The 9,872-nt window shown below is 48.1% G+C and overlaps 1 protein-coding gene across 1 annotated transcript; it reads right to left on the reverse strand.

Annotated features, from left to right (window-relative positions):
* Positions 1 to 190: 190 nt before the first annotated feature.
* Positions 191 to 6,956, reverse strand: LOC135822731 (ras-related protein ORAB-1-like). Its single transcript, XM_065335557.1, has 6 exons — positions 6,643 to 6,956; positions 3,169 to 3,493; positions 2,601 to 2,740; positions 1,904 to 2,023; positions 1,494 to 1,571; positions 191 to 1,094 (listed from the first exon to the last, which is right to left on the reverse strand). The coding sequence occupies exons 2-6, from the start codon at positions 3,320 to 3,322 to the stop codon at positions 831 to 833; spliced, it is 756 nt and encodes a 251-aa protein (XP_065191629.1). The 5' UTR covers positions 3,323 to 3,493; positions 6,643 to 6,956; the 3' UTR covers positions 191 to 830.
* Between the last annotated feature and the right edge of the window lie 2,916 nt (positions 6,957 to 9,872).

The raw sequence follows: 9,872 nt of genomic DNA on the forward strand, positions 1-9,872 counted from the left end.
CTAATACTCACGTCTTCAACATTTACTATATGTACGACGGCATGAGTAGAATTGTGGTCAAAAGGTTCCCTGGAGATACGGATCAGCGCACGTCGTTTGCACACTAGCAGGGGCGGGACGCATGCCGCACATTCATTACACCCGCTGAAGATAGTCCTGCGTCAATCGATTCTACGCAACAACAAGGGAGTGCAATTATCACCACCATGGTTGTCTGTGAGTAGGATAAATACATAAAGCTGGACATTCGGGGAGGGCGGTGCTCATCATCTCCTCTCCCCAGTTGCCTTTGCCTCCCCAACTGATGCTATGCTTATCAAACAAGCCAGCTTCTAAACTAGGACCATCATACCCACAGTCAGCAATAGATATCTACTTGTACTTGTACTACATCATACATGTGTATGCAGCAGCAGCATAATGCAAGACGCAGTGTACGCAATGCAGTGTACGCAGGCGAGAGTAGTTGGGAAGTATTGCTGTTAAAAAGCTGTAAATTGAATGAAGTGCCAGCGTTACAATTACCGGTATAGTGCTCGGCTCAGTGGCGAGTAGTTTATCTCAAGGGTTAGCTTGCTAAATATAGTGTTGCTAGTTAGGTCTCATCATCGCTCAACGTTCTATGCACAGAGGTCTCGAAATCAAGAACAAGTGTTGATCCCATGCTTAGCCCTGCAGTATCATAGGACCACAGAAATAGCCCTGGATGTGATCAATTATAGGCTTTTGCATGAAACAACTTTGCGTGGTGTTCAACCGGTGTGATCATGGTTTCACGGCGCACGGATTGTGAATGTGTATCAATGTTCTAGTAAGCAGTGTGCCGTCATTCAGCAGGAGAGGCAACTGCCCCGTGGCCTGAGTGTCTGACCTAGAGTGACCGCGCCACCGTCGACGCCATCAAACCCGGATGCATTGGTCCCGCTGTGTGAGCTGCCAGATGATGCCGAGCCAGAGCCAGTGCAGCTGAAGCCGATCATCTTGTGGCACACGTCCTGCAGCAGGTCTTCGATGTTGTCGCCGTTGCACGCGCTCGTCTCGAAGTACTGCAGACCTCGGGACTCGGCGAACGCTTTTGCCGTCTCTTCGTCCACCTGTGCAGACAAGATGAAGCAGAGACACGGACTCGGAATGTTAGCATCACTGTTCACGGCGACATTCAGCACTGCTGCATCTACCCGTGATAAGCAAAACAATGATTTTGGTACGTTCAAATTAACGGACTGCACAATTGAGTGACAGCCAGTCAAGCTTTCCGCCACCTGCAATCAACCAGACATTTACCTGTCCTATGAATAAGAAATACAGAGGACAGGAAAGGCTCAAGCGATCCACTGCTCTAAGCCATCGCGTAAATTGAGTAACTTTGCCAGATGGACAACGGGAGGAAAGCTGGACGGCACTGTCTTGCAGTGCTGCACACCGAGACTGTTCATGATCAGTACACACACACACAAGCACGTGTTAGTGGCTGCGTGGTGCTATCAACGTACCTCTCGTTTGCTCGCGACGTCGGACTTGTTGCCAATGACGGTCTTCACCACTTGCTCTGATCGCTGATATGTCAGCACCTGCATTCACCACGATCAAACACCAGCAACGGATGTCAGTATCATTATGAGTGGAATGCACACGGCATGGTACTGCTACAGACCAGTTCAGATAAACAAGCACACATGATTGCGTATTGCAAATTTGGAGCTACATAGGACCAGAGTAAAAGATTCGGGAAGATTTCACAGTCTGGACTTTGAAACTTGCCCTTATTAAACCAATGGGTATATTTGTCCTAAATAAAAATTCCAGCAAATTCAAACATGAGGAATCCATTGCTCCCTAAATTTGCTGGAGTGCAACCCTCTTGATCCTTTGTGTGAGAAACTGACTCAGGCCGGCTATTTACCTCGTCGGTCCAGAATAGCAGATCCTGGAAAGTCTCGTAGTTTGTGACGTCGAACACCAGAAAGACGGCGTGTGCCACGCGATAGAAACTTGTAGTGACACGGCCAAATCTCTCCTCACCCTGAAACAAAAAATGAAAGCAGTACAAGAAACACAAAAAGATGAGCACCTAAGCCAGTATCGCAACCAAGAGAACACAAACTGTGCGGTGACTATTCCTCCTATTGGTGCTAGATAACTACAATAACTCTCCTTCTTAGCCAGGTGTTCATGTGATGATGACGGCAAGATACACATTGCTGGGGTGGTCTGGTGCAAACTGCAAAGTCTGTGTTCAGAGGTACATGAATGTCTGTGAACCTACAGCTGCAGACTACTCAAATCTCCACACAGCTACTTCAGAAGTAGCTGTTTCAACCAGTTCTGCAAAATCTGCAAATAGAGATTATCCACATAGCTAGAGTGTAGGAGTGTTTGTAGTAACACTTGGCTTCTCCATATCAGTAGAAAGGATGCTAGCTTGATCCCCTCCTTCAACCAACCACCACACACATACAATGAACGTGCACACACACACACACACACACACACACACACACACACACACACACACACACACACACACACACACACACACACATATACACACAGATACCCGCGAGCGTAACACTAGATGTATTTAGTTCGAATAATCCTACCTGTGTATCGCAAAGGTGCAGTTTGACTAGCTGATCGCCGACTTTCAGCATCCTATGTCGGTACTCCATTCCAATGGTAGAATTAACCTGCTGGAATATCCAGTCTGGATTGGACAGGCGACATGCCAAACTTGTCTTGCCTGCAACAACAACAACAACAACAATAACAACAAAGAGCGAGAACAGTGAAATATAAAGGTTAGCATTAGCACCACGTCTGGGTAAATAGGCTTTTGAGTACTGAGTGTGTTATGTGGAATTGAACACCGGCCATAGGTCACCATTCATTCTCAATGTGAAATGATGCTAGTAGTGTGTCAACATCATCAGTCCAGGTAAGTATGGAATGCAGTTGCTCTGCGGGGAGATCTGTTTCGCCAGCTCATGGAATTCTAAATTGGTGTGGATGACATACTTTGGTTTGGAGTGAGCGGCAGCACAGAGGGAATCAGATTGCCGCTGTATTGTAATGTCTTCCCCTTGGTTCTGTCTTCCCATTACGTTCTCTGCTGGACCAGGCACTTCAGTATTTTAAAAAAAGAGAAAAAAAGAAAAAGATCAGACTTACCCACACCACAGTTGCCAGTCAGTGCAATCTTGTACGGCCGGTGGGCCTGCAGCGCTGGCCTGCACTGCAGCTCCTCCACACCGCTGCTATGCTGCACACCACTACATGTGCTAGCCCTGTCCACCATTGCTGTGTTGATATCGACGGAACTCATTCTCACTGGGTAATGTCTTCCTTCCTGAAAGTCAGAACTCTTGGTGAACTCTTTGATAGCGCTTGCGTGTTAATCCAATAGACTCTGAAGTGATCAAGACTTTCTCAGTTCAATTTATACACTGTCTTCTTCTGCACGTATCTCAGCAGTCGGTCGTTATCTTGCCGAGCCCTGGAGGGTCAAAATGATATCGACAGATAATACAATTACAGAGGTTTATTATCGCAGTCTTCATGTCAGCCTCGGTGTCACAGATCTGCTTATGTAATCAAAGTACAGAGTAACGTTCCACTTTGCACAGCGGCCTGCACACCGCGTGACATACACTGGTGCACGGCTATGCAGCTGGTGAAGTGTTTTTCATGCTCGAGCGGGTCATCTGGCAGCAGAATGCGAGCACTATCACGGAAAAGAATAGATAAACACGATTACCAGCCGCATCGCGGCTACATCTTTCTTAGCAGGCCCAGAAAAGCACCTCTCCCTCCGGCAAGCAACCCTCTTCTCATCCATTCCAGTGTGCTCATTCTCAGTCCAGCCACAGAACGCACTGGCTGTCATTACAAGCAGGGAGAGGAGTTCAGCGTCTGTCATCTGTCAAGCTATCTTGATGACAGATAAATTGCATGCAACTGGACAGCTTCTAGGAGGTGTCACACAAGCTGTCAACACCAATGTCTGCTGTCGCCCGTTTTGCTGCCGCTCGCAAATCTAACACGATATCACTGGCGGTGAACTTCCAGTCCGGAGAGCCGGTCACAGCTTAGCCGTATGGTAGGTGACCTGTGAAGGTTAGAGGGTGAATGATGCATTGGTACACGGCGGAGAAGCTGAACATGTAAACATCCGTGTTGGACAGAGCCCATCCGCGCAGTTCACGAGGGGACCAACGCCATTTGATGGACCGGCTACTCTAGTCACCTCGGCATGGTTGAACAAAGTCGTTCAATTCATCCGTGTCGTCCGGGGACAACTAACATCTTGCACTCGGTTGCCGCAAGGAGTGGGTGAACTAGCACCTCTCTCACGGTCTGTGCGTGGTACGTCCTCAACACAGCTTTCTCCTCTGTGTCCGTAGAGCTACTCGTATCCCTGCTGCCTGCATTAACAATTTTTGGTGACATGGCTTTATGCGCAGAAAACCAGGCGAGCACCTAGAACCCTGTATGCTGAAACACACACACGACCAGGCACTGCTGCACATACACACACACGACCAGGCACTGCTGCACATACACACACACGACCAGGCGCTGCTGCACATACACACACGCGACCAGGCACTGCTGCACATACACACACGACCAGGCACTGCTGCACATACACACACGCGACCAGGCGCTGCTGCACGACACACTGTTACAATGTCCCCTCAAGATGTTACACGGACACTCTCTTAGTTATCATGTTTTGCTGTGAGTGGCATCAGATCCACTAAGCTAGTGGGCAGTCCGGCACACAATACACGGCACACAATCATGTTGTGATGTCACTCACAAAACCCCTATACACCCGGTTAAGATCAGGCTTTCTTTGCTGGCCCGCAATACGCATGCATGCACACGCACAAGCACACACACACACACACACAGACACACAGACACACACACACACACACACACATGCCCACCCTGGCTCGCCGATGGCGACAAATGCACCGTGTTTTGGCTTAGCGTGTCTGCCCATACAAGAGCTACGTGGTATTGAGGTATAGAGATCGATACAAATACACATTACTGTGTGGACAGTATTCAGACAGGCAGTAGCCAGCCGGGTGACGATGGTTGTTAGTTTTTAGCCAGATGGTGACGGTATTATTGTAAATCCTCATTGATCGCAGGCCATAGAGTCTCAAGTCTCATTTCGGATCGATTCAAGCCACGCAGAGTGGTGGGCGCGCAAATCCTGCAGTTCGTTACGACAGCTGCCAACTGGCTTCAAAGCTGTCCGATCAAAGACCCCCCCCCCCCCCCACACACACACACATGCACATGCACATACACGCACATGCACACAGTGTTGCGGGTGGGGAAATTCAAAATCAACGCCAACATGATAGCCTTGCGATGTTGTCTCTCTGTTAACAGTCCTATGTGCTTCTAAGCAGAGCACTCATGACCAAGTAACTGCTATTGTGCCACATGTCCAAGTCCCATGATATCCCATGGTGCAAAACATTCTCCACCACCGCACTGCAAGGCCTGACACTGAATGCAGATAGATGTCCAGCTCTCTCTCTCTGAGCGATGAGTGAATAATTTCGTTTGACAGCCAATCGCTCATTGTATTGTCGCCTTGGCCTACGCACAACTCCAATGCTCCCTCTCTCAATTCTCATTTCATGGCATAGCACAGTGCTGCGGGCAGGCTTCACACAGTGTCAAATTACAAGAAACAACCACACAAAAACTAAACAAACAACCACTGGAATGTGCCAATAGAAAGAGAACAATCGACCAGCTGAAGCTGAAGCTGATTCGTCAAGCCCCATCACCCAGAAAGAGTCAAAAATTGCTCTACTAGTTCATCCCTCCCTCCGCATGGTTCGGTTGATTTACGTTTAACTGTAAACAGAAACAATATCCTCTAAGAAGACCCTGATGATGGGCAATGCCCGAAACATGGCCCTGACTGAGAATGGCAAAACAAGTCCAATGAATGGGTGATGAGAGGATGTGAGGTCGGAGAGAGAATTTGCTGAGGAGTGATGCGCAAATGGCTGAAAGTCATTCGTGGCCAGCAGCAGCAGCAGCAGCATCGCAACTGTCCTTGCACATACACTGTGATACCCTCGCTCGGTGCTTCGTTGGAGTTACTCGTGTATAGATTGAGATTATGATGCCGTCTGAGTCTCATCAATTTGGCGAGGCGGATGTTTAGGTTGTTTAGGGACCCGCAGTGACCAACACTCACCAACATTATACTTATGTTGTACTATTTGTTGTAACAGATGATCGGTAGGGTCACCGACTGTGCATGCATTTTTGTCTGATGCATTCATGATCAGTGCATGATGCTGTGTTCAATGGAGCTTAGCTGCATATTACTTATTAGCGGCAATCATATTCGTAACTGACGTGCCGCCCACAGTGAGAGCAAGCGGAGTGCCTGATTCAGTGTCCATGGTATCCCATCGGGTTGTGCCACAAAATTGCAAAAGATGATTTGTATGACAATCAGGAGAAACTCAAAGTCAAAACTTAGGCTTCTAAGCGCACCACGTACTGCTGCTACTCAATGTGAGGACCTACACAATGTCATATACACAGATAGCGCCATTGAATCAATGAATGGCACGCTATAATTTACGGTGCCCTTACCTAAGGTCCTTGCGAGTCGGTTTTCTGCGAGCTCTCCCGGATCCCGCAAAGCTCCAACACCCCCACACGTACACGCGTTTGCACTGTAGTCACACAGATTCTGAGTAGTATTGTGGAGTCTCGCAAGTACCGATAGTTCAACGACGTTGTGTTCGTCACCACTGGTCACTGACTATCTGCTGCTCAAACTCGTTGTTCGCTCTACATACTACGCCGACTAAAAGTGAGTTCTGATCTTCCTTCGCGGAAGTATCGCTGCTTTATAGTACGGAAAGTACAAAACCAGCGGGGGCCAAAGCCTTGGATCTAGGCCAATAATGGCAATATTTCAAGAACGCTGTCCATCCTGCTCACGGTCAGGAGGTTGTCATGTGAAAGTGCATCGCCTCGTCCTCTTCGGTCGCATTATTCATCGCAGCGCATGGAGATGTATGCGGGATGTTTCCCCACTTGACCTGCCTGCACGTTCCGGCCAGTTTTACTAACCGGAAATTCCCAGCGTGGACCGCACCTGCCATGCATGTGCTATGCATAAGCATGTCTACGTGTTGTCGTTCTACTACTACTACTAGTAGATCTACTAGTACTACCAATAGACTACAGACTGTACAGTACAGGCATGTAGATTCTACTAGTTCTCTAGAAACTGTTGTCTAGATCAACCAAACAATCAGGACTGTATCATGACTGTTTGACTGTACCGATGGCGATGGGGAAAGGCACAAGTTTTTGCAAGGCTTTGGTGTGTATTTTTGGACTTCGGTGCCATGCATGGTGCCCGGTGTACGGCCTTGTCAAGAAGGTCGGGCAAGTCGATGACGTTCTCGCCAACTGTGGCATGTACCCGTCTTTCAACCAGCAAACGACGTGTCATGACTACTTTTTGCAGCCGGAATTCTTGACATCTTGTCGTTGCGTCACTGCCGTCAGTGTTGCATGGGCTTCAATCCCAGTGGATCTCGCTTTTCTCAGTTACTGTGCGCATGCTGCCTAGCTGGCTGAGTATCAATCATTGAACACCGCGTTGTTCATGAAAGGGAGTAGCTGTCGAGATGTTTTTTTTCTCGCTCGCCAAACATGATGGCGACGTCAACAGTAGCAACTTAGAAGAGTCCACAATTCACCAATTATAGCTCCAAGAGAGCCCTACTGTCACCTCCCAAGGGGAGGGTTGTGAACTCTTGGTGAACCCTAGCCCTGCGGTCAGGAATTTGCAGCACTCAGTATGTTGTCCACTGCGTTAGCTAAGGCAGCTGTACATTGTCACTACGTGCGTGTGTGTGTGTGTGCGTATGTGGATTGGTGTTTGTCTACACATTCCGTTGCTGTGACTCTGCAATGGATGAAAGTGAAGCATGGACTTTTCCTACAATACATGTACATGTATAATTAATACTAATTGCCATCATTCCGCATCAGTGATGTGGGTCTCTGAATAAACCATGACTTCTACTACAAAATATTTCTTATCACAAGACGTCATGCGAACATGAAAGTAAAGTAGTGACTTCAGTCACTTCAATTTATACTAGCATTTTTTTACGAGAAACCACGAGCCTCGAGGAGGGACCGGCGGATTCTGCTCGAAAAGGTGGCAGATTCTGCTCGAAAAGCAGTGAAATTGGCAGAACCATACAAACCTTATGGCGGGCAATTCCTCGAATTCTGCTCCATTTTTTATCCACATACCAAACATGGACGCTTTCCATAGAAGGCAACTCAGGTCACTTCTCGGCATCACATGGCCACAAAAGATTAGTAATTTGGCGTTGTATGCCCGATGTGGAGTGGAGCCGGTGTCGGACTTGATCCGAAATTCACGCTGGAGTCTATTCGGGCATGTGCTTCGCCTGGGTAAGGACACGCCAGCACGATTGAGCATGGAGCAATACTTTCAGGCACCCGAGGGGAGGTACCGCGGGAGGCCGAGAGTGACACTACCAATAAAGCTCCACACCGATCTGTCCCAGTCGAACAATGGGCACCTGCGGAGTGTTGAGGACTTGCGCCGTCTGGAGCGGATTGCTGTGGACCGTCCAGCATGGAACGCGCTGGTGAAGAGTGTTTGTGCACACCCTCGTCACGAGTAGAAACAGCCATGGCACCCTTATAAACTCATAACAACCATCCTATAATAATATTACTATTTGAATCTTTTAATAATTATCTGGCAACTCAACCTCATACGTATAATTATCTGGCCACCCATTGACCATGATGCTACATGAGGAGACAATAGTGATGACATTTTTCCAATGAGACCAATTTTATGACGCTCCATGTTACTGAAGGACTAACTTCGATCATTGGTTTTGTAGAGCCCCATTCTCTAGGAGCTGTCTACATCTGCTTTGTTTCAATGTCCAGCATAAGCGAACGTGTGGATCAAGCATAACTGCTTGGTTGACGCTGCCGCGGGAATGCGTATAATAATAATAATAATACCAAACATGCATGAAACTTACCAGAAAAAGTACCGAATTCTGCCAATTTTTCTGCGGGCAGAATCCGGCGGACCCTAGCCTCGAGAGTATACTAGTCTACCACCAAAACTAGTAAAATGACGTCATGCATGCATGTTATCCTGGTGCCCATCATTTGCTTGCACACGTCTACCCTACATTGCAAACCCCGCGCGCTGAGACCTTAAAGTCATGATCCAGCAGATCAGCAAGCCGACGCGTGCACGCCTTCATTCCCTTGCGAATAACGCATGTACATGTACATGTACAATGTACGTGTATGGCAGAGGTCTATGCACGTGGTGAGATGGGAGGCTGTTAGTACTGCCAGTACTGTACTGTTCTACAGTACTAATACTAGTGCATCATCAACCGCAGGCTCATCAGCCACCTCGTCCTCACTCTCACCGTCATCATTCTCACCATCCTCATCCACCATCTCCAAATCTCCAAATCCTGTCTCCTCCGTTTGTGACTTCTTCGTTCTCCTCGATCCACTGCCGCAGTCAACCTTCCATAATTTGCCGTCACAATTTTTGGGCGTGTGGATATCAGTTCAGTGAGCACCATCCATTCGCGAAATCCTCACCCGCGGATGCTGCGGATGCGGGTGAGGATTTCGCGAATGCAAACACCCGTGTCCGAATCATTAGACAGGTGAATTTGTTAGTTGTCCGTTATTCCTGTCTTTGTTGTCGATTCCGTTGCTGTTTTGCTTTCCGTCAATCATGTCTAGCAGTCCGGTTACCGGTCCTCGCTCGCGGACGC

The sequence above is a fragment of the Sycon ciliatum genome, chromosome 8, assembly GCF_964019385.1.
Source record: "Sycon ciliatum chromosome 8, ocSycCili1.1, whole genome shotgun sequence".
In the NCBI taxonomy this organism is placed as follows: Eukaryota; Metazoa; Porifera; class Calcarea; order Leucosolenida; family Sycettidae; genus Sycon; species Sycon ciliatum.

Excerpts from the sequence above, each read along its gene's own strand:
- LOC135822731 (XM_065335557.1), bottom strand. The coding sequence starts at position 3,322 with ATGAGTTCCGTCGATATCAACACAGCAATGGTGGACAGGGCTAGCACA. Across the intron at positions 2,024-2,600 it reads TGCACCTTTGCGATACACAG|GGTGAGGAGAGATTTGGCCG; the intron begins GTAGGATTATTC and ends TTTTTGTTTCAG. Across the intron at positions 1,095-1,493 it reads ACGTCGCGAGCAAACGAGAG|GTGGACGAAGAGACGGCAAA; the intron begins GTACGTTGATAG and ends TTGTCTGCACAG.